The sequence below is a fragment of the Megascapheus bottae genome, chromosome X, assembly GCF_031878675.1.
Source record: "Megascapheus bottae isolate mThoBot1 chromosome X, mThoBot2.hap1, whole genome shotgun sequence".
Classification (NCBI taxonomy): domain Eukaryota; kingdom Metazoa; phylum Chordata; class Mammalia; order Rodentia; family Geomyidae; genus Megascapheus; species Megascapheus bottae.
Window position 1 is genome coordinate 83,449,513 of NC_143547.1, and position 25,928 is coordinate 83,475,440.

The following is a 25,928-nucleotide window of genomic DNA, read 5'->3' on the forward strand; positions in this document are numbered from 1 at the left end:
TTAAATTCAGCTCACAAGATTATTACATTATGAAGAATATTTTTACATAATTTTTATTTTTTAAGATTTTAAATTTAAAAAATAGCATTCCATTAACTTGATGTTATACAGTAAGTCATCATATTCACTGTGATATGCTCTGAAATCTATAGCTCTAACCTAAATTCTAATTAGCCATGGGAAAAGTTAAATTTTGGCTACCCTTGGAATTCAACAGTTTCATGTTCTCAAGCTCAAGGCAATTAGGGTACCTCTTAAAATCTAAAGGAACATTCGAATTTATTTCTATCTATATTAATGACTTGCAGGCTTCCCCTTCTTATACACACACACATTTATTTATTTAGTTAGTCATTTAGTTATTTATTTAGTTATATCTATACCTAATAGGTATATATATTGGATATTTATACCACAACATCTTATTGTCACGCTGCTTATTATTCCTTTATAGAAAACCCTCAACAAAGCCAGGATTAGTGTGGCTCAAGCCTGTAATCTCAGATACTTGGGAGGCAGAGATCAAGATGGTTGCAATTAGAGCATAGCCCGGGAAAAACATAACAAGATGTCATCTCAATCAGTTAGGCAGACATGACAGCACCCATCTATGATACTTCCTACAAAGGAACCCATAGGGAAGAGGACTGAAGTGTGAAGCCACCCTGAGCAAAAATGTAAGACCCTATCTGATAAGGAACTAAAGCCAAAGAGGGTATGAGGGGAGGTGTGGCTTAAGTGGTAGAACTCCTGCCTAGCAAGACGGCCATGAGTTCAAATGCCAGTACCACCAAAAAGAAAAGGAAGGAAAACTTCCAGTAACTCCTACTAATACTGCAAGGGACAGGCTAAAAAAAAAAGTTACGTTTTCCCTGCTCCTGTATCTCCTGAGGCAAAATTTAATTATGCTTTCACATTATTTAAGCTATTAGTATAGTACTTATCAAGACATATTGTTAGCTCTACATTTACCTATCTTCTCTGCTAGAATGGCTGAACAGAAACCACTCATTTGTAAACAAAACTCTAAATTATGCACGTAGTATTATGAAGTTAACCTATACATATGTATTTTACCTGATAAAATTTGAATTTGAACCCAAGAATATGACACAGTGTTTGCGGTTCACACATACTCATGTAAGATTCTAACAAAGATATAAAGAAGTCATCGTGTTCTGGCCTGCATTCAAATACTTCTAAAATGACATCCAGTACTCTATTAGGATCCAGATTGAAGCATCCTGTAACAGATGAAATACACACATGGTCAAAAGTTATTACACCATTTATACTAAGGCCATTCACTTTAAGCAATAACCTAAATAACTTTTTTAATTAGTAACTTCTTTTTGAAGCTGGCTTCCTCTTCTTCAGACAACACATTCTACAAATGAAAATGTGACTTGACCAAGATCATAAATAGGTTAATGGCAAGCAAAAGGGTGAAACCCAACACCTGTGACACTGCTGAAGAAATTTTATTCTATATCGTAGCACTACCTCATCAGTTCTTGATTGCTCAAGCAATTGAAAGAGATCAACACTATTAATTCTTAAAAAACTATAAAAAACAAACAATGCATTTTACAAGACAAATAAAGGGACTCAATGTTTGTTTTAGGCAGAAGGGTTTGGAATACTAATCAATAAATGTTTAAGTTCATGAAACTGGACCACCATCATAACATAACACAGCTGTAAAATATAGGCATCATAAGTAGAACAGGTAAAGAAAGGAACAGAAACATTGACTGTGCACGTTAGTTATCCATGTTAAACTCCTATGGTGAACTAAATTGGGCCGTTCAGACATGGACTTGGTAAACTTCAAGGTATCATTCTATGCATACTTTATTAGTAACTCTATATGCATTTTTTTTAGCAGTCCGAGGTCTTGAATGCAGGGCTTGGGCACTGTCCTTGGACACTTTTTTTTTTCAGTTATTTTTAATTGTAATAGAAGGGTTTACATTATATTCACCAGATAGAAGGTACACTACTTCACAAATATTGATACCCTTTCTCATATCATGGTCCCCATTTCCCGCCCCCATTCCCCCGCACATCTTGATTTCCCCCTTCCCTCTCCGATTTCAAATAACAAATTAAGAATATATAAAATATATCAGATAGCAAGGTAAAATATTGTAACAACATGAGATAATCAAGGGACAGCAAAAGAGACGAAAGATCACATAGTACATTAAGGACAACAATCACTCATTATATGGCTTTTGTTTCTATATCCTGGAGGTCCTTTCATTTAGCGTCATACTATTGGCCTTATGTATCAAGATTTTGTTCTATTGTGAATATCTGCTAGGAGAGCCCAAGCCCAAGGTTTCTACTGATTATGACAAATGAGGGAAACCACTGAGCCTATGTTCCTTTGAGTCTGGCTTACTTCACTTAATATGATTTTTTCTAAGTCTTTCCATTTCCTTACAAATGGGGCAATATTGTTCTTTCTGACAGCAGCATAGAATTCCATTGTGTATAATACCACAGCTTGTTGATCCACTGATCAACTGAGGGCCATCCGGGTTGGTCCTTGGACACTTTATGCAAGGCTCTGCCATTTGAGCCACAAGAACGCTTCTGGCTTTTTCTGTGTATGTGGTACCAGGGAATTGAACCCAGGCTTCGTGTATGCTAGGCAAGCACTCTACTATTAGGCCACACTCCGGACCCCTCTATATGTATTCTGCTTCAACTATTGCCATGATGACATAGTATACAGTCACTTCAGATGTACAAAAGTAACACACACACACACACACACACACGATTTAAAAAAAAAAATCAGAGTGAAGCCAGGCAGTAGCTCACGCCTACAATCCTAGATTCTTATCTCCAATTAAACACCAGAAAATGGGAAGTTGTGGCTCAAGGGGTAAGGTGGTAGCCTTGAGCTGAAGAGCTCAGAGACAACGCCCAGGCCCAGAGTTCAAGTCCCACAACTGATTAAAAAAATTAGTTTATTTAATTAAAAATAAAAACAAACTTTTGCATTTTCAACTACAACTATCTTAGATAACATAGCCCAATAAATTATATCTATAAGAAAGAAACCAATTGAAAGTTTGGAAATTTTTTTAAACTAAGCTTTAAATGAACAGTAAGTAAACAGTGACTTTAAAGTTTTAAGTCATGGCTATATTACTTTATAAACAGTGAGACTAAATACTCAAAAAAAAGTTAGCTGCGACCAAACACAGACACTCTTGTGTTCAGGCATCTTAAAAAGGCTTTTGTTGACCCAAAGCATCAATAAGTCATGTGATTTTAAAAGTGATCATAAGCCAAGCCTTGCTTGCTACCTCTAACACAAGTTAATTAATGTAATGAAACCCATATACGTAAAAAACACAAAATGAGGAGCCAGGAGCATGGCCTAGTCGTAGAGTATTTGCCTAGCATGCACAAAGCCCTGGATTCAATTCCTCAGTACCACATATACAGAAAAAGGCAAAATTGATGCTGTGGCTTAAGTGGTAGAGCACTAGCCTTGAGAAGCCCACGGTCAGTGCCGAGGACCTGAGTTCATACAAGCCCCAGGACTTGCAAACAACACACACACACACACACACACACACACACACACACACACACACACACACACACACAGAAACATATATACATGCAAGTACACAAACATATACACATTACAAAGTCACATGCCTACAATACCCTTATGCCTTTGGAAAAATATAATAAGCATACTAGAAGGGAACAAGAGGAAAAATAAATAACAAACCCCTAACAACAAGTTGACTCATTCTCATAGAAAAGGGTTAAAAACTTATCTCTAACAAGCATACAGTGAACAAATTTCAATGAAGAAAAACTTCAGCTAAAGGACTGTAATCCTAGTTCATCTAGATTATTGAGATTCAAAGCCAGCCTAGGCAAAAAAAAAAAAATCTTCAAGATTCCCATCTCTAAAATAACCAGCAAATGGCCAGGAGTTTAGTCTAGTGGTAGAGTAATTTGTCTAGCATGCACGGACTACCACATACATAGAAAAAAGCCAGAAATGGTGCTGTGGCTCAAGTGATAGAACTCTAGCCTTAAGAAAGCCCAAGGACAGTGCCAAGCCCTGAGTTCAAGGCCCAGGACTGGAAAAAAAATGTAAAATAACAAAAAAATAATTAGTACAAACCTTGGACTCTCCTAGCAGAGATTTACAATAGGGCAAAACCTAGATACGCAAGTCCATATAGGATGAGGCTAAATGAAAAAGAGTTCAGGATATAGAAACAAGAGCCATATAATGTGCGATTGTTGTTCTTAAAGTATTATGTTATTTCTCATCTAGAAAACAGGAAGTGGGGCTTGGCTTAAGAGTAGGGTGATAGCCTTGAGCTGACGAGCTCAGGAACAGTGCCCAGGCTGAGATCAAGCCCCATGACCTACAAATGATAGATAGATAGATAGATAGATAGATAGATAGATAGATAGATAGATAGATTGATAGATAGATAGATAAGATAGATAAAATGAGCTAGCCTGGCACAAACTTGGAAGTGGTGTTATGGCTCAACATGGTAGAATGCTAGCCTTGAGCTGAAGAGCTTAGGGACAGTACTCAGGCTCAGAGTTCAAGACCCACGAACTGACCAAAAAAAGGAATGAATAAATAAATAAAATGGAGTTACATATCAAAATCCCTTGTAAAGGTTTGATTTTTGTATTGTTTTGCCAATACTGGCGCTTGAACTCAGGGCCTAAGCACGATCCTCGAGCTTTCCTTAAGGGTAGCACTTTACCACTTGAGCCACAGCACCCTTTCAGACTTTGTGTGTTGTACTGAGGAATCAAATCCAGGTGTTCCTGCATGCACTCTACCATTAGACTAAATTCCCGACCCTGTAAAGATATTTTTAAAACCAAGTTCAGAGTAGAGAAATAGATGAGCAGTAGAGGACCTGAATAACAAGTATAAGGTCCTGAGTTTAACTTCAATACTGCCATGCCCCTCTCCCTCAAAAATGTGCAAAAGAACTAAACATTATCAGTATTCAAGAGTTAATTCATAGCCTCAAGGTGGCTCAGACTTGTGATCCTAGCTACTCAGGAGGCTGAGATCTGAGGATCGAGGTTCAAAGCTAGCCAAGCACAAAAGGACCTGGACTCTTATCTCCAATTAACCTCTAGAAAATGGGAAGTGGGGCTAGGCTCAAGGGTAGGGTGGTAGCCTTGAGCTGAAGTGCTCAGGGACAGTGCCCAGGGCGAGTTCAAGACCCATGACCTGCAAAAAAAAAAAAGTTGGGACCGGGAGTTTGGCCTAGTGGTAGAGTGCTTGCCTACCATGCACGAAGACCCAGGTTCGATTCCTCAGTCCCACATAGATAGAAAAAAGCCAGAAGTGGTGCTGTGGCTCAAGTGGTAGAGCTCTGACTTTGAGAAAGCCCAAGGACAATGCTCATGCCCTGAGCTGAAGCCCAGGACTGACCAAAAAAAAAGTTAATTCATTCACTAAAGTTTTCACTTTTTTTTCCTGTCTTTTATAAAATGATAGAAAATACTTAAAAAGACAACTATTACAGAATAACTGATATAAATACACAAATGTCACTGGTAACATTTTTTTTTGCCAGTCCTGGGCTTAAGCTCAGGGCCTGAGCACTGTCCTTGGACTTTCTCAAGGCTAGAGCTCTACCACTTGAGCCTCAGCACCACTCCGGCTTTTTTGTATGTATGTGGTACCGAGGAATCAAACCCAGGCCTTTGTGCATGCTAGACAAGCACTCTACCACCAGGCCAAACTCCCGGCCCCGTCACTGGTAACATTTTAAAATATAAGGTAGACATATGCTTATTTCATAACTGAAAAATATTTGTCTCCAATGTACTCAGTTTGTGTTTACGGATATTCTGTAAGTTAAAAAGCATGCTTAGTAACATACAGATGTTATATCTTACCAATTAAAGACTTGATATTTTCTAAGATTAAATCACTAGTAATATTTCCAGATAAATCTTGTCCCAATTCAGCAATCAGCTTAGCGTAACCTTCATTCTCTTCTCTTAACAAATTGAATTTTTGCTGTTTATAGCTGTAATCAGACAAATATCATTAAATGGATAATATTAATTTCAATTAACAAATGTACTTTTCTCATTGACAATTTTTATTTAAATGATCCTAAGAATAACTACTTAAAGTTTACCTCTTTCTGTTATCTTTTCAGATTAAAATAAAAACAGTGCCTGTAATCCTAGCTACTCTGGAGGCTGAGATCTGAGGATCAAGGTTCAAAGCCAGTCAGGGCACAAAAGGACCACAGACTCTTATCTCCAATTACCTTCTAGAAAAAGAAGTGGGGCTTGGCTCAAGGGTAGGGTGGTAGCCTTGAGCTGCAGAGCTCAGGGACAGCACCCAAGTTCAAGCCTGATGACCCACCAAAAAAAAAATGCTAGATTATAAAACAAACCCAATGGTAATTAAAGAAGGGAAGACATCAAGAAAGAATACCAAGGAATCCACTACTGTTTCTCTCACTGATAATGAATCCTATGTATAAGCATACTTAAAAATTATTTTACTGGAGCTGGGTGCCTATAATCCTAGCTACTCAGGAGGTTGAGATCTGAGGCTCATGGTTCAAAGCCAGGCCAGGCACAAAAATTCATGAGACTCTTATTTCCAATTAACTACCAGAAAACCAGATGTGGAGCTATGGCTCAAAGTGGCAGAGCTCAAGAGCTCAGGGACCGCGACCAAGCTCAGATATCTATATATATCTATATATATATCTATATATAGATATATATCATAGTATATGTTGTTAATAATTCCAAGAACTGAATATTTTAGCTTCAAATTATCAAAACAAATAGTATTATCACACAAACAAAACCCAACTGCCATCAACAATTTTGTCTCAACAACCTTAAGCAGAAGAGCACACAAGACTGCAAATCAAAAAAAAATTTCCAAATGTCTTTAAAAACTGCTACTCTTCAAAATGAGAAATAAAACATACAACTACTTGATTTACAACATAAGCCACATATACTTACAAGAGCTTTGTCTTGATTTTAACTGATTTTTGATTGAATTGCTGTGATTGTTTGATAAGCCCCAATGACTCCAATGTATCTGGATCCAAACGTTCCTTCAGAACTGTGTCTGAAACTAAATACTAATAAAAAAAACTTAAGTCATTTCTCCTTCAGTGTTGCACACATTGACCATACTAAATGTATTCAAAAGGATTTTCCGAACATAAAAATCATATAATCTCTTTCTATATATACAGATGTGTGTACATGTTTATATAATACATATGTATATGTATGATTCTTAAAGACACAGAACTTCAACTTAACAAACTAAAACATGTAACACAGAGCTCTTTCAGGAACTTCACTTAATACTATATGTATGGTGAATGCCACCTACAAATACAAGAATTACAGATGAAATTCTCACTAAACTATGTCTTAACTAAGTTGTCAGTTATACTCATTTATATATTAACTTTTCAGCCTTCTATAGCTTCTTATGTGAGTCAAACTCTAATATAGAAAACACAAGAGCAATCTTCCAAGACTGAGTATTGGTATTTTCTCTTTATTTTAAACTTACAACCATAAAATGGTTTCTGAATCAATGACTTTGACAAATTTTGTAATTTTTTTTTGCCAGTCATGGGGCTACAACTGAGGATCTGAGCACTGTCCTTGGGGTTTCTCAAGGCTAGAGCTCTGCCACTTGAGCCACAGCACCACTTCCAGCTTTTTCTATGTATGTGGAACTGGTGGAATTAAACCCAGGTCTTTGTGCATGCTAGGCAAGCACTTTACCACTATGCCAAACTCCCGGCCCTGAAATTTATTATTTTTAAACTAACTCCTTTTATCCTACTTAATAAAATGGTTTGTGGGAAAAAAAATTAAATTGAGAATCTATAACTATTTTTACTTCCTTTTTAGAAGAATTTTTTATTAGGAATTTACTTAACCAATAATAGCACTAAAGGTGGTATGTATGTGTGGGAGAGGGTTATGTGTTTTGAGAGAGTGAGCACTTAAGTAATTTGGTAGCACATTTATTTTCTAGAAATGTCTAATTTTACAAAGCATTCTATCACATCTTATAATAAAGTTAAATGAATGTTAATAAACTCAAAATTTAGAAGGGGAAAAGGGATTTAAAACTTACCAAACATGCTAATACCAATTGTGTAAAATAGTCTCTCTTGCTTTTTTCTTCTAAACAATTTGTCTCAATATCTACAATGAAACAAAAGAGAAAAGTATGGCTTATTTAAACTCTCTAGTAGTAAAGGAACATTTCCCTCTTTAAAACTAATTTTAAGAGCAGGACGCTGGTGGTTCATGCCTGTAATCATAGCTACTCAGGACACTGAGATCTGAAGATTGTGGTTCAATGCTAGGTCGGGCAGAAAAGTCCCTGAGACTCTTACCTCCAACAAACTACTCAGAAAAACACAGAGGAGGAACTATGGCTCAAGTGGTAAGAGCACTGTTTGGAGGGGGTAAGGGGAGAAAAATGGGGACAAAAACCATGAGAAGGGGTATGTGTGAGAAGTAATGCACGTACTAATTGGCGAATGTAACTTTAACTCCTCTATACATTACCCCAACAATAAAAAATAAAAATAAAAAAATTTTTTTTTCAATGAGCACTGGTTGGGCCGGGAGTTTGGCCTAGTGGTAGAGTGCTTGCCTGGCATGCACAAAGACCAGGATTCGATTCCTCGGTACCACATACACAGGGAAAAAAAGCCAGAAGTGGTACTGAGGCTCAAGTGGTAGAGCTCTAGCCTTGAGAAAAGTCCAAAGCTCAAGCCCTGAGCTCAAGCCCAAGACCGGTAGTAATAATAATAATAATAAATAATGAAAAATAAATATTTCTTTTGAAAAAGAACACTGGCTTTGATCAAAAGCAGCTCAGGCATCATAACCCAGGATATAAGGACACTTGCACAGCCATGTTGATCTCTGCACTATTCACAATAGCCAAATGATGGAAACAACCAAGATGCTCACTACAGAGGAATGGTTAAAAAAAAATGTGGTACATATATACAATGGAATTCTATACAGCTACCAAACAAGATAAAATAATGGCATTTGCTGAAAAGTGGAAGAAACTAGAGCAAATCATGTTGAGTGAGATAAGTCAAGACCAAAGGAACCAAATGTGCATCATCTCCTTGATATGTGGATATTAGATCCAAACAATACAAGAGTGATAACTCAATACTCAGGTACTCCAGATCATTGACGTGAACTTGGAGAGATAAATATGTCTATATAGACATATAAGTCTATGATGGGATATATATTCTACAGCCATATATATAGATAGATATGTATCTTTGACATACAAACTCTCAGCTTAATTTTAATTATGTTCTTAAATGTGTGTGCTAGTGATTGCATAGAGAGTCCCTTCTTGAATATTTGTTAAACATGACATTTGAAATATGACATAAAAAATCAGTTTTAAATAATACCACTTAATTTAAAAAGAAAAAAAAGTACACCAGCAGCAGATCAGGGACAGTGCCCAGGACTTGAGGTCAAGCCTAAGGACCGGGGAGGGAAAAAAGAACTAATTTTGAAATGCCTCATTCTAAATCTCAAAAATAGTAATATAATATGTATTTCATAGGTATTTAAATGTCACTGGACTGTGAAGACTGGCCCTGTCACCTATGACATATCTATAAAATGTAAGTTGGTAGCACAGGAGCACACAATAAAAAGGCATCCCTTTTAAGTGAAGAAAAAGTGTTCCCAAAACAATGGACATCCTACCACAGCTTTGCTTCCATTTACTTTCTACTGCCAACAATAAAAATGAAGAGGATAGGGCTGAGAGTTTGGCCTAGTGGTAGAGTGCTTGCCTAGCATGCACGAAGACCCGGGTTCGATTCCTCAGTACCACATACATAGCAAAAAGCCGGAAGTGGTGCTGAGGCTCAAGTGGTAGAGCTCTAGCCTTGAGAAAGTCCAAGGACAGTGCTCAGGCCCTGAGCTCAAGCCCAGGACTGGCAAAAAAAAAAATGAAGAGGATAGGGGGAGGGAAATGGGTACCAAGACATGTGAAAGGGTATCAATGTACGTGAATTAATGCACCTTCTATCTGGCAAATATCATGTAACCCTTTTACTAATTACAATAAAAAAATGAAAAAAAATGAAGAGGATATTTATGATCAAACAGAACATTTATCTTCAAACATGTTCATCACAATGGAATTTTACTCAACCATTAGAAAGAATAATATTGTGTCATTCACAGGGAAATGGATGCACCTAGAACAAATCACATTAAGTGAGGTAAGCCAAGCTCACAGAGTCAAAAAGAAAAAACATGTTTTCTCTCATATGTAGAAAATAAATCTAAAATACAACTAGCTATGATATCTTATACTGGGCATTATACAGTTACACACAAACAAGCAAACTAAAGGAGGATACTCTTGGGCACATAGGGGAGGAACACAAAGGTGTAACTCCACTGAACATCTAAAGTACTAGTTATCAAAACACATTCAAGGAAACATGTTTTTCTTGTTGTCGGTGGTGGTGTTTTTGTTGGTGTTGTCTTTTAAATGGGCAAAAGGGGGACACAGGAATGGAAGAAGGGTGAACAAATGCAGCCACTGTATTCAATATACACTATGCAAAAAATGAACTATGCAACCTGTGGGCAAGGACAGAAGGGGGAAAATGTGGGGAAGCAAAGGAAGGGATGACAATGTCCAAAAAAACATAACCAGGTACCAGTGGGTCACACCTGTAAAAATCCTAGCTACTCAGGAGGCTGAGATCTGAAGCTCTTAGTTCAAAGCACTTATGTCCATGAGACTTATTTACAATTAACCACAAAAAAACCCAGAAGTGGGGGCCAGGAGTTTGGCCTAGTGGTTAAAGTGCTTGCCTAGCATGCATGAAGACCCGGGTTCGATTCCTTGGTACCACATACATAGAAAAAAGCTGGAAGTGGTGCTGAGGCTCAAGTGGTAGAGCTCTAGCCTTGAGAAAGTCCAAGGACAGTGCTCAGGCCCTGAGCTCAAGCCCAGGACTGGCAAAAAAAAAATGTGTTAATGGCCGGGAGTTTGGCCTAGTGGTTAAAGTGCTTGCCTAGCATGCATGAAGACCCGGGTTCGATTCCTCGGTACCACATACATAGATAAAAGCCAGAAATGGTGCTGAGGCTCAAGCGGTAGAGCTCTAGCCTTGAGAAAGTCCAAGGACAGTGCTCAGGCTCTAAGCTCAAGCCCAGGACTGGCAAAAAAAAAAAAAAAAAAAAAAAAACCAGAAGTGGTGCTGTGTCTCAAGTAGTAGAGTGATAGCCTTGAGCTGAAGAGTACAGGAGCTGTGCTCAGGCCCAGAGTTCAAGCCCCACTGTTGAATGAACCCTTATTCCCCCCCCCATGCACTTGCAAAAAAAGAAAGTATACGCATTACCTGACTTATGGAATTATAGTCCCTTTGTACAACTTCTTAACCAAAAAAAAAGGGGGGGGGATGAGTTGGCCTAGTGGTAGAGTGCTTGCTAAGCATGCACGTAGCCCTCAGTTTGAGTCCCTAGTACCACATACACAGAAAAGGCCAAAAGCGGTGCTGTGGCTCAAGTGGTAGAGCCACAAGCTCAAGGACAGTGCCCAAGCCCTAAGTGTATGCCCCAGGAATGGCAAAAAAAAATCCTAGTCATTAGACAACTGTCATTTCTCATATCTGGCCCCAGTAGCTAAGTCCAAAGTCGGCACAAATGTGTAAAGGAAATTTTAGGGAGATGAGACATATGAGTACCTAGCAGGTTTGAGACCCTGGTTACAAAGAAACAAAAAAAAAAAAAAGAGGGAAGAAAAGTTTACACTAATTTGTGGGACATAAATTACTACTATCTCAACTTCTCATGATTTTTAATTCATGGGTAGCTAATCAAATCTTTCTGGAAACTCCCAGTTGTAATGGTATTATGGTATTATCTGGTCTTCTAATCGGCCCACAGCCTAGAAATTCAAGGGCACTAACATTAAGAGGTTTAGACCGAAGTCAACTTATTCATTTAACCAATCCTATTCACCCACTAGGACCCAAAAGTTCCTAATATCTGCACTCAAGGTCCCTAAGATTAGAGCACCTAAGAGAAGACTTATCCTCTTCTCTTATTATCCACCTGACCTGAATAAGGTATTATCTTAGCTTCTCACCATGTGAGCAAATGCTTACTAGGGCTTATATAAATTTCTTAGCTGAGCTTTCCCAACAGTCAATATGGTACTTTGTTATACTCATTGAGCTCTCCCTGTTTTCTTTGTGCTTTTGTTCTAATGTTATAAGACCACTGAAATAAACTCAGTTATACCTGACTCCTTTACCCTAAGTTTTAAGTTCCCCAAGGATTTTAGTGAAAAGAAAACTCAATGTTTCCAACATCTGTCATCAAATACATAACCCTACCTCAGAGCCATCAACTATGATGGCTCAGATCCCACTCTTCAAATTAAAATAACAATCATGCTCCTTCACACTACAAGTCTTTTTTTTTCCTTTTTATCCTTTTGTTTTGTTTGAAAGAGCTGTAGCACTAATTTGTTTTGTTTTGTTTGAAAGAGCTGCAGCACTAATTTCTTTTTAGATCAACAAAACAGAAAAATAATAGGATGTACCTGTATGATTTTGAGCAAATAACACAAGTTCAAATGTTCCCTATATAGTCTTGAAATAAATCATCACTTTGCTCATTTTCCCAATCTGCACAACTACAATAGTTTCTAGGGATTAAATTAAAATTACATGTTTAACATGATGCCTAAAACATGGAGGATACTCCAAAACAATGCCTACATTATTGTTAATAATATTATCGTAATCATTATTAAAGATCTTTCACATTCTTACAACCAGTTCCCCTACCACAATATGTAATTACCCTATTTTATTCTTTTTTTTGGCCAGTCCTGGGCTTGAGCTCAGGGCCTGAGCACTGTCCTTGGACTTTCTCAAGGCTAGAGCTCTACCACTTGAGCCTCAGCATCACTTCCGGCTTTTTACCATATATGTGGTACCGAGGAATCGAACCCAGGTCTTCATGCATGCTAGGCAAGCACTTTAACCACTAGGCCAAACTCCCAGCCCCCCTATTTTATTCTTTTTAGTCTTTATTCTACCATAGGTTGGGAGGTGTAAGGGGTCATTGTGAGGAGAATCTCTTTCCAAGTATGCCATCAAAATCTTACTTGTAGGGCCAGATGTGGTGCTGTGGCTCAAGTGGTAAGAGTGCTAACCTTGAGATGAAGAGCTCAGAGACAGCATCAAGACCCTCACTACTGACCAAAAAAAAAAGAAAGGAAAGCAATTAAAGCTTTCATAAAATCTTACCTAAATAAAATCCATCTTAAAAATTCATTGCACAGGGCCGGGAGTTTGGCCTAGTGGTAGAGTGCTTGCCTAGCATGCACGAAGACCCAGGTTCGATTCCTCAATTCCACATACATTTAAAAAAAAAGCCAAAAGTAGTGCTGTAGCTTAAGTGGTGGAGCTCTAACCTTGAGAAAGCCCAAGGACAGTGCTCAGGCCCTGAGTTCAAGCCCCAGGACTGCGGGGGGAAAGCTCCACACTTACAAGCTGGGCACAGCTGCTCACAACTGCAATCCTAGCTACTTAAGAGGCTGAGATCTGAGGATCAGGTTCAAAGTAAGCCCAGGCCCCAAAGTCCATGAAACTCTTATCTCCAGCAAACCACTAGAAAACAAAGTGGGGCTGTGTCTCTAGGTGTAGGAGGCCAATCCTTAAGCTGAAGAGCTCAGGGACAGTGCCCAAGCCCAGAATTCAAGCTCCACAACCAACCAAAGAAAAATTAAGCTGAAAGGTGGTTTGTTTAGTATACAGCAACCAATCTGATAGCGTGATCATGTAATTTGAGCTAAGGCTCAAATGATAGAGCACTCATCCTGAAAAAAAGAAGCTCAAGAGACAATTCCAGACCTAGAGTTCAAGCCCCAGGACTGGTGGAAAAAGAGAAAAAGAAAAGGGAAAAGAAGAAAGAGAAAACAAAAAATAAGGCACTACTAATAATTAAGCCAATGAAAATAAGAGAAATGGTTGAGAACATTAGGATACTTCATTAACAACCTGTTCTTTTCATTTAGTACTCCCAGTTCACATATATTTTGAACTGCTATCAACGTTACCACTATTCTGAAATCTGAAATATTATGAAGGATCGCACACACACACACACACACACACACACACACACACACACACACACACACACATATATATATATGCAGCGCTGTCCCTGAGCTTCTTTTGCTTAAGGCTAGCACTCCACCACTTAAGCCATATTCAAAGCCCTCACATTTATATTTGTTTAGATCAAATTTTGCAATTTCAGTATGACAAAGTAATTTAATTCTAAGAATTAAGAATGACAAACTAAAATAATGCATTCTAGCTTCATAAACTCACTCTTATGATAATGTCAAGTAATGATTTCTACTAAATTCAACATTACAGAAAGAAAAATTACAGAAAGCACAAAAACAGAGAAAATTTTAAGCCATGTTCTCATAATCAGGATCTAAAATTAAAGAAATTACTTTATTATATATATTACTTTTGAATCCATGCTTCACATGAAATGATACTACCACATTTGTTCTAAGTAACAATTTTTTTTTATTGTGCCTGAGTTCTTATTTATTCTGGACAAATAAAGAAGACATCTACAAAGATGGTTTCTCATTCTCAAAACACAAGTATATTTTTTTCCGTGCCAGTACTAGACTTAAACTCAAGTACTGGGCACTGTCCCTAAGGAGTTTTCTTGCCCAAGGTTGGTGCTATACATCTTGAGTCACCACTCCACTGTGGCTTTTTAGTAGTTAATTGGAGATAAAAGTCTCATGGACTTTCCTACCTATTGAACTAAGATCCTCAGATCTCAGCCTCCTGAGTATCTAGGATTACAAGGATGAACTATCAGTACCCAGCCAAACATAAGTACTTTTGATTACCTTGGCTCTTCTTTGTCTTTCTAAAATTACAAAGGAGCAAAAGAGCCTAACAACAAAGTAAGACTGACCAAACTGTGAAAGTCTGCTATCACTCTTTGGAAACTGAATTCAATGACATTATTTGGTTACTAAAATCTCAATACCTCAAATTTAATGTCAGAGAACTTGGCTGTTTCTGCTTTCAATGAGTTAAATTTAGCTCAAATTTATATAAATATATATTGCTAAACGTTCAAAATTTGCATTATATTGAAAAACAAATTTAAAAATGATTACAAAGGGCCAGGACTGATCTGCCTAGCATATACAAAGCCCTACATTTCTATTCCACAGTACCACATACATACATACATACACACACACACACACACACACACACACACACACACACACACAAACAGGAAGTGGTACTGTGGTTCAAGTGCTAGAGCATTAGCTTTGAGAAAGCTCAAGGACAGTATCTAGGCCCTGTGTTCAATCCCCAGAGCAGAACTGGGAAAAAAAGGGGGTGGGGGTGCACACGGGAGATTGGCCTAGTGGTAGAGTGCTTGCCTAGCATACACAAAGATCCAGGTGCAATTCCTTGGTACCACATACATAGAAAAGGCTGGAAGTGGTGCTGTGGCTCAAATAGTAGAGCTCTAGCCCTGAGAAAGTCCAAGGACAGTGCTCAGGACCTGAGTTCAAGAACAGAGCTTGCAAAAAAAAAAGAATAGAAAGTAAAAGATTCCTTCTACATGTACAAAATCAAACACACACTTATTTTAAAAGTAAAAATATTTTCTGTAGAACTTAAGTTTGAATTTCAGGTTTTAAACCATGCCTCCAGCCTGAAATAAAACATTTATGTTAATTTTACAAAGCAGCATGTTACTGGTGAAATAAAGATTTAATACCCACCTAATATGCAGAATACATCAGCAAGAATGGAGGGCATATCCTCACGAAATTCCTAATTTTAAAAATATTTGTTTATAGTTAATAATAGCATACATCAAGCATTATGGCTTCACAATAACACACTTCATACTTACAAGCTAACAAAAACACCAATATTCTTACACGAAAATTCTTCAAATTAAGTTTAATAGAAAAAAACACACACAAAAAAAAAAGTTTCCCATAAAACAATTGATAAAGTTAACTCTTGAAAAGCTCCAAGGAAAGCACTGGAATTTAGAACACCTCACAACTACCTAAACCCAGACCGTCAAAAATGGTACACTTGGTTTTCTGTGGGGGGGGGGGTTGTTGTTTTTATTTTTGTTTTTTTGCCAGTCCTGGGCTTGAGCTCAGGGTCTGAGCACTGTCCTTGGACTTTCTCAAGGCTAGAGCTCTACCACTTGAGCCTCAGCACCACTTCTGGCTTTTTTCTATGTATGTGGTACCGAGGAATTGAACCCGGGTCTTCATGCATGCTAGGCAAGCACTTTAACCACTAGGCCAAACTCCCGGCCCCTGTTTTTGTTTTTTTAATGGTGCGAGTCCTGGGGCTTGAACTCAGAGCCTGGATGCTGTGATTGAGCTTTTTGACTCAAGGTAAGTACACAACCAGGTGAGTTACAGTTCCACTTCTGAATTTGGGTGGTTTACTGAATGTGAAAGTCTCTCAGATATTCCCCTGAATCGGATGACTTCAGTAGTTAGGATTATATGCATGAACCACCAGTGGCCATGAAAAATGAAATGCTAAGTCAACACTTTGACCTATGTAAAAATCATACTGACATCATAAGACCAGAAATCTAAAAAATAGAAGACTAAGTAAAAGCTACTGGTCTTAAAATGCAAGATTCTCTGAAAATAAAAGTATTTACCAAAATCTATCTTTATTTTCCCTAATCACCTTGGTCGATAGCTTTTGGAGGAATTGAGCCCAAATCCTGTTTCTGGATGAGAACATCAGAATTATTCTACATTTATCTCCTGACTTCCCACTCCTATGCTCAATTTTAGAACCATTTTCTATTAATAGGGACCATAATTCATTTATTGCCATTTTACTTTGGTAGCACTACAGCTATTCTAAAATTCATTCTCAGAGACTATAACAAAGAAATTCTTGGGCTAGTCATATGGCTTAGTGGTAGAGTACTTGCATAAGTACTTGCATTAAATCCTGGGTTCCATTCCTCAGTACCACATGCACAGAAAAAGGCAGAAGTGGCACTGTGACTCAAGTGGTAGGGTGCTAGCCTTCAGAACGCCAAGACAGTACCCAGGCCCTGAGTTCAAGCCCCAGGACTGGCAAAAAAAAAGAACAGGGAGAGTGAGACAAGGACACAGAGGAAAAAAGAAGGAAAGGAGGAGACAGATATAGAGATAGATAGATAGATAGATATTCAATAAGTAATTAAAGAGACAATAAGTCACGAGCTGGTAGCTCAAGCCTATAATCCTAGCTACTCAGGAAGCTGAGATTTGAGGATCATGGTTCAAAGCTAGCTCAGGTGAGAAAGTCTGTGAGACACATCTCCAATTAACAACCAGAAAAACCAAAAGTGGTGCTATGGCTCAAGTGGTAGAAGGCTAACCTTGAGCTAAAGAACTCAAGGACAGTGCCCAGGCCCAGAGTTCAAGGCCCAGAACAAATAAATAAATAAATAAATAAATAAATAAATAAATAAATAAATAAATATTCAGAGCCCATACCCAGGCACAGTGGCTCACACCTGTAATCCTAGCTACTCAGGAGAATGAGATCTGGGGATTGTGATTCAAACACAGCCCAGGCACTAAAGTCTGTGAGACTTTATCTCCAATTAACCACCAGAAAACCAGAAGTGGTGGTGTGTCTCAAGTGGTAGAGCAATAGCCTTGAGCTGAAGACCCCAGGGACAACACCCAGGCACAGTGTTCAAGTGCCATGAATGACCAAAAACAAAAAAATCAAAGCTCATAAACCCATAATTTATGGCAATACCCAGCTCACACAATGAAATTACTTTAGTGATCAATAAGATTTTAGCCTTAAGTTGCTTAAGGGATAAATACTTCAGACTATCAACGTTAATCCAACTACTGAGGCTATGTGACAACCATAAATATTGAGATGAGTGGGTTTGGGAGAGATGGGAGAAAAGGATGGACGGGATGGTATTGATCAACATATATTGTACTCATAAACTGACATACTAAATTGAAATACCTTTGTAGAGCTACATATACACACATATGTTCACTCTACACTTTTTGACCTTTAAAAAAAATAATAGTAAGACAGGCACCAAAGTGGCTCATGTCTATAATCCTAGCCACTCTGAGAGCTAATATCTGAGAATCAGTTTGAAATCAGTCCAGGAAGGAAAGCCTGTGGCACCCATCTCTAATTAACCACCAGAAAACCAGAAGTGGAGATGTGAGTCAAGTGGTAGAAGCTAGCCTTGAGCAAAAAATATCTCTGGAACAGTACCTAGGCCCTGAGTTCAAGCCCTTGAACTAGAAAAGAAAAGGAGAGAAAAGAGGGGAGAGGGAAAAAAAAACAGGAGAGTTCTGAAAAAAAGGAGAGGCAAAAGAAGCAAAACAAGATGAGAAATAAAGCAATACTAGTTTATAAACATAAAATCTTAGCTGCTTAAGAAAAAAATCACGTCGGTTGGGCCGGGAGTTTGGCCTAGTAGTAGAGTGCTTGAACACCGGGTTCAATTCCTCCATACCACATTCATTAAAAAAAAAAGCCAGAAGTGGTGCTGTGGCTAAAATGGTAAAGCTCCAGCCTTGAGAAAACCCAAAGACAGTGCTCAGGCCCTGGGCCTAACCCCAGGACTGGAAAAGAGGAAGGAAGGAAGGAAGGAAGGAAGGAAGGAAGGAAGGAAGGAAGGAAGGAAGGAAGGAAGGAAGGAAGGAAGGAAAGAAGGGAGGAAGGGAGGGAGGGAGGGAGGGAGGGAGGGAGGGAGGGAGGGAGGGAGGAAGGAAATCACTTCAGGGCCCGCCTAGTGGTAAAGTACTTGCCTAGCATGCACAAAGCTCCAGGTTAGATTCCTCCGTACCACATACACAGAAAAGGCTGGAAGTGGTGCACTGGCTCAAGTGGTAGACCTCTAGCCTTGAGAAAGCCCAAGGATGGTGCTCAGGCCCTGAGTTCAAGCCCCAGGACTTGCAAAGTAAAATAAAATAATCACTTCACCATTAACAATGCTATTTTATCAGCAGAAGATCTACCACTCAAACATAGTTCAATTAGGAGAGGGGGGTCACAACAACTAAACCTAGAATTTCCTTAAGTATTATGTATTCAAGTAGAAATGTATTTTTTAAAAAAATCATATAGGGGCCGGGAGTTTGGCCTAGTGGTAGAGTGCTTGCCTAGCACAGTACCACATACATAGAAAAAAAGCCAGAAGTGGTGCTGAGGCTCAAGTGGTAGAGCTCTAGCCTTAAGAAAGTCCAACGACAGTTGGACTTAAGGTTGTTGTTCTTAAGGTACTATGTTATCTCTCATCACTTTTGCTGCCCCTTGCTTATATCATATTGTTACACTATCTCACTTTGTTACCTGATATATCGGATATATTTGTATCTGGTTATCTGAAATTGGATAGGGAAGGGGAAAAACAAGATGAGGGGTGGGGGGGGGAGGGAAATGGGGACCAAGACAAGAGAAAGGGTATCAATGTATGGGAATTAATGCACCATCTATCTGGCAAATATCATGTAACCCTTCTATTAATTACAATAAATAAATATATGAAAAAAATCATATAGGGGCCGGGAGTTTGGCCTAGTGGTAGAGTGCTTGCCTAGCACAGTACCACATACATAGAAAAAAGCCAGAAGTGGTGCTGAGGCTCAAGTGGTAGAGCTCTAGCCTTGAGAAAGTCCAACGACAGTGCTCAGGCTCTGAGCTTAAGCCCAGGACTGGCAAAATAAATAAATAAATAAAAATTAAAATTAAATAAACTAAATAAATCATATAAAGGAAATATCCTACCTCTAAAAATGAAAAAGGATAGAGAATTTAAAGTATACAAGGAAATTTCATATAGAGATCAAGAAGTTCCAGATCCCAGCACAATACTTATTATTATAAAACCTGTTCTCAATTGAACATAGAATTTTATTTACCTAACAGCCTAAGAATAATATCAGAATAATATGCCACTTATAAAACCCCATGCTTTAACTTCTGGTTTATAATACACACTCTTACAATTTGACAACCCAAACACCAAACCACCGACAAGTATTTCATCTGAATCTAAATTAAATTCTGCAATAAATGAAAGTAAGACAGAATTAACCATCTACATGCTTAAAACTTTAATATCTTCTAAAACAAAGACTAAGCAGACAAAAAAAGGCAAAAATAATGAATGCTAGACCTATGTAAACACAATGTAATATAACTTATGTTATCAATTATAAAAATCGTCAATTGGGCTGGGAATGTAGCTTAATAACAATAGAGTGACTGTTTAACATGCATGAAGCCAAGGGTTCGATTCCTCAGCACCACATACACAGAAAAGTCCAGAAGTCATGCTGTGGCTCAAGTGGCGGGAAAAAATTTTAAAACGAGTCTGGGGCCGGGAGATTGGCCTAGTGGTACAGTGCTTGCTTAGCATGTATGAAGATTCCTTGATACCACATACATAGAAAAAGCCAGAAGTGGTGCTGTGGCTCAAGTGGTAGAAATCAAAGCTTGAGAAAGCTTAAAGGCAATGCCCAGGTTCTGAGTTCAAACCTCAAGCCTTGAACCACAATCTTCAGATCTCAGCCTCCTGAGTACCGAGGATTACAGGTGTGAACCACCAACACCCCGCTGTACAAGAGCATTTTCAATTAAGAATGTCTAAGCCAGAGCTGGGTGCAGTGGCTCAAGCCTGAAATCCTAGCTACTCAGAAGGCTGAGACCTGAGAATAGTGGTTCAAAGCCAGCTCTGGCACTAAAGACCTTGAGACTCTTATCTCCAATTAACCACTAGAAAATGGGAAGTGGGGCTGTGGCTAAAGGGGTACATCAGTAGCCTTGAGCTGAAGAGCTCAGGGACAACGACCAGGCCCAGACTTCAAGCCCCATGATCCACTCAAAAAAAGAATGTCTAAGCTGGGGGCTGGAGGCTCACACCTGTAATCCTAGCTTCTTAGGAGGCTGAGATCTGAGGATCTTGGTTCAAGGCCAACCCGGGCAAAAAAGTCCAAGAGACTCTTATCTCCCATAAAAAACCAGAAGTGTCCATGTGGCTCAAGTGATAGAGCGCTTGAGCTGAAGAGGTCAGAGACAGCACCCAGGACCAGAGTTCAAGCCCCACAAACAACAACAACAACAACAACAAAGAATGCCTTACTTTATTAAAGTGAACTTTTGTTTTTGTTCTTCTCAACTTTCTTACTAATCATTTCTGCTTTACTCAAGATGATAAAAAGATATCTATACATGTCTAGAAAAAAAAAGACTTAACATTATGTTATACAGTACAATAACTTTAAATAAAATAAAATGCATGTTACACACGTCACGGATGTTTATATCAAAGATAAGAGATATGTAAAAATTAAGTTTTAAATAAATGTATATATACTTACACTAATATCAGTAAGAACATTAGATGCTTGTTCATGCTTTAAATTTCCTTTAATGACATGATATGATAACTCATACAAGGCTTGCTGAAAATCTGTTGAATATAAAAAAAAAGTCACAAGACATTCTCTTAAAAACAAAAGGTAGTACACTCTCTGGGAAATAATCTTTGTTTTTCCTATTTCCCAGATATTTTTTATAGACATCAAAAATAAAAACAAGGGCCGGGAGTTTGGCCTAGTGGTAGAGTACTTGCCTAGCATGCACGAAGACCCGGGTTCGATTCCTCGGTAATTCCTCGGTACCCCACATACATAGCAAAAAGCTGGAAGTGGTGCTGAGGCTCAAGTAGTAGAGTGCTAGCCTTGAGAAAGTCCAAGGACAGTGCTCAAGCCCTGAGCCCAAGCCCATGACTGGCAAAGAAAGAAAGAAAGAAAGAAAGAAAGAAAGAAAGAAAGAAAGAAAGAAAGAAAGAAAGAAAGAAAGAAAGAAAGAAAGAAAGAAAGAAAGAAAGAAAGAAAGAAAGAGAGAGAGAAAGAGAGAGAAAGAGAGAGAGAGAGAGAGGGAGAAAGAAGGAAAGAAAGAAAGAAAGAAAGAAAGAAAGAAAGAAAGAAAGAAAGAAAGAAAGAAAGAAAGAAAGCAAGCAAACCTAATTCTAATGCTTTTCTGTAGCAGCTTATAATTTTTTTTGCCAGTCCTTGGCCTTGAACTCAGGCCTAAGCACTGTCCTTGGGCTTTCTCAAGGCTAGAGGTCTACCATTTGAGCCACAGCACCACTTCCAGCATTTTTCTATGTATGTGTTACGAGGAATCAAACCTGGGTCTTCATACATGCTAGGCAAACACTCTATCACTAGAACAAATTCCCAGCCCCTTATAATTTTATTTTTATAAAACTATAGCAATAATTACTTAGGAAAAAAGTAACATCCTCCTCAACTATATTCTAACTAATTGTTGAGCATTTGCATTCACTATGCATGTTTTAAATTTTCATTCTTACATACTTTTTTTTGTGTTGCTACTGTGTCTTGAACTCGGGGCCTAGGCACTGTTCCTGTACTTTTTTATGCTCAAGGCTAATAATGCTCTACCACTTAAGACACAGCTCCACTTCAGCTTTTTTTTTTGTCCAGTCCTGGGCTTGAGCTCAGGGCTTGAGCACTGTCCTTGGACTTTCTCAAGGCTAGCACTCTACCACTTGAGCCTCAGCACCACTTCTGGCTTTTTCTAAGTATGTGGTACCGAGGAATCGAACCCGGGTCTTCGTGCATGCTAGGAAAGCACTTTAACCACTAGGCCAAGCTCCCGGCCCCCCTATTTTATTCTTTTTAGTCTTTATTCTACCATAGGTTGGGAGGTGTAAGAGGTCATTGTGAGGAGAATCTCTTTCCAAGTATGCCATCAAAATCTTGCTACCACTAGGCCAAACTCCCAGCCCTCCACTTGAGCTTTTTTAGTAGTTAACTGGAGAAGAAAATCTCACAGACTGACTTGGAACTATGATCCTCAGATTTCAAACTCCTGAGTAGGGCAGAATTTAAGGCATGAGCCATTGTCACCCAGCTTCTGGAACTTCTTTTCCTCAGGGCCTGGGAGCTGTCCCTCGGCCCTTTTACTCAAGGCTAGAGCTCTACCACTTCCATCCATAGCTCTACTTCTGGTTTTCTCATCGTTACTTGGAGTTAAGAGTCTCATGAACTTTCCTACCTGGGGAAACTGTAATCCTCAGAAGCTAGGGTTGCAGACCTGAGCCTGCCCAGCTACCTTTTTTTTGTAGTAGGAATTAAACCCAAGGCCTCTTTATGTTCAAGGCAAGTGGTCTACTGAGTATTCTTTTTTATTTTGAGGTAAGGTCTCCCTAAATGCTCAAGGCTGAACTTGAACACGCTACCCTTCCTCCCAAGCACCTAGTATTAAGAGTTGTTGAGCCATTATCCTGGCTCTACATTTTTGTAATTCTATGTTATAATCTTTAAAGGGGTTGCACTGCAAAAAAAATCAATTTATAAATGCCATGTCAATTATTCACAGCCTGGGAATGTGCCTTAGTGGTAGAGTGTTGGTCTAACATGGACGAAGCCCTAGGTTCGATTCCTTAGTACCACAGACACAGACAATGCCAGAAGTGGTGCTGTGGTGCAAATTGTAGAATGTAAGCCTTGAACACAGAGAGGCTCAGGAACAGAGTCTAGGCCCTGAGTTTATGCCCCAGGACCTGGGGGGGGGAAGAAATTGCCTACAATGACTACACAAAACTCCAATGAAGTAGACATAAACTAACCATTTTCCTCAGCAGCCAATTATACTCAACTCAGTATCAGGGTGTCAGCAAGCAAGAAACATTAATACAAATTTTTATGTATATTCTACTACCAGAGAAAGCTCACCAAACGTAATTATTTTATCTTCAATTCTATCAAAATTCAAGCAAAAACAATGTATATACATATTACAACAGCAATTCTATGAAAAGTGTCAACCTCAAGTAACACCATTATTAATTATCATAACCCCATTTGCTAGTAAAAAATCATTTTTTCATGGACACGGGGTGAATCAGCATCTAATTCTACTCATGTTTTTTAGTTCTATACACTAAAACTTTTATCCATTTCCAATCACTAAAAAGAAGGAAAACCAGCAGGGCCCTCCCTGGTGGCTCACACCTGTAATCCTAGCTATTCAGGAGGCTTCGATCTGAGGATGTCGGTTTTAAGCCAGTTCTGCATGAATTTCTGTGAGAATCTTATTGCAGCTAGCCTTGAGCTGAAGAGCTCAGGGGCACTCTCCAGGCCCAGAGTTCAAGCCCCACGAATGACCACAAAAAAAGGGAAGACCACATCTATAATCACATGCAATTAATTTAACTAGATGATCAAGAATGGAGAGAAGTCCAAGGGTAAAACATGGGAAACCTTGGAGCTGAGACCATAGCTTAGTGGTAGTGTTTGCCTAGCATCCACAAAGCTCTGGGTTCAATTCCTCAGTACCACATACATAGAAAAAAGCCAGAAGTGGTACTATGGGTCAAGTGGCAGAGCGGTAGCCTTAAGAAAACCCAAGGACTGTGCCCAGGTTCTGAGCCCAAGCCCAGGACTGACAAAAAAAAAAAAAGAGAAAAAAAATCACCAAAGCAAAAAAGGCTGAGGATATGGCTCAAGTGGCAGAGCACTAGCCTTGAGGAAAGAGCCAAAGGACAGTGCCCAGACCCTGAGTTCAAGCCACAAGACTGGCAAAAAAAAATGCTGGGTCAGGTGGCTCACACCAGTAATCCTAGCTACTTAGGAGGCAGAAATATGAGAATCAACATTCAAAGCCAGCCCAGGCACAAAAGAACCACAGACTCTTACCTCCAATTAACCTCTAGAAAATGGGAAGTGGGGCTTGGCTCAAGGGGTAGGGCAGTAGCCTTGAGCTGCAGAGCTCATAGACAGCACCCAGGCGGAGTTCAAGCCCCAAGACCCACAAAAAAAAAAAAATCTAAAAGGAACTAAAGCCAGGTGCTGGTGTTTATTCCTGTTGTATTAGCTATTCAGGAAGATGAGATCTGAGGATGGAAGTTAAAAGCCAACCTGGGCAAGAAAGTATGTGAGACTCCTATATGCAATTAGCTGGAATTGCAGCTGTAGCTCAAGACATACAGCACCAGCCTTGAGCAAAAAGGCTAAGGGGCAGCACCCAAGCCAGGAATCCAGCCCCAGTACTGGAACCAAGAAAAATCACCAAAGCAGGGGCCAGGTGTTTTGCCTAGTGGCAGAGTGCTTGCCTAGCATGCACAAAAACCCAGGTTTGATTCTTCGGTACCAGATACATAGAAAAAAGCCAGAAGCGGTGCTATGGGTCAAGTGGTAGAGCACTAGCCTTGAGAAAACCCAAGGACAGTACTCAGGCCCTGAGCCCAAGCCCAGGACTGGCAAAAAAAAAAGAAAATGAAAAATCATCAAAGCAAAAAAAGGTTGGGGATATGGCTCAAGTGGCACAGCCCATGATGAACAAATTTGAGGACCTCAGTTTAAATCCCAATAGCACCAAAAAAGCAGCTTTAAAAAGCACTACTATAAGCCGGGTGAGGTGGCTCATGCCTGTAATCATAACTACTCAGGAGGCTGAGATCTGAGGATCACTGTGCAAAGCCAGCCTGGGCACTGAAGACCATGAGACTCTTCCAATTAACCAGTAGAAAATGGGAAGTAGGGCTGTGGCTCCATGAGTAGGGCAGTAAACTTCAGCTGAAGAGCTCAAGGAAAACACCCAGGCCCAGAGTTCAAGCCCCAGGACCGCCAAAAAATAAAAATAAAGTCTATAGGGCCAGGAGTTTGGCCTAGTGGTAGAGTGCTTGCCTAGCATGCACAAAGACCTGGGTTCGATTCCTCGGTACCACATACA

At 39.1% G+C, this 25,928-nt stretch overlaps 1 protein-coding gene across 13 annotated transcripts in view; it reads right to left on the reverse strand.

The window, feature by feature from the left end:
- The window catches only part of Thoc2 (THO complex subunit 2), a 118,776-nt gene that overhangs the window by 72,138 nt on the left and 20,710 nt on the right, over positions 1–25,928 (reverse strand). For 12 of the 13 annotated variants that reach the window (XR_016533790.1, XM_090326345.1, XM_090326337.1 and 9 more), the window contains exons 3-8: positions 21,542–21,633; positions 15,917–15,968; positions 8,174–8,244; positions 7,030–7,151; positions 5,929–6,062; positions 1,078–1,244 (exon numbers count right to left, since the gene is read on the reverse strand). Coding sequence is in view for 12 of the 13 variants with exons in the window: in XM_090326345.1 (XP_090182471.1) it covers positions 1,078–1,244; positions 5,929–6,062; positions 7,030–7,151; positions 8,174–8,244; positions 15,917–15,968; positions 21,542–21,633 (638 nt within the window). In the remaining variant the exon portion in view is untranslated. The remainder of the gene's footprint in view (positions 1–1,077; positions 1,245–5,928; positions 6,063–7,029; positions 7,152–8,173; positions 8,245–15,916; positions 15,969–21,541; positions 21,634–25,928) is intronic. The other variant, XM_090326348.1, reaches the window with a different exon arrangement.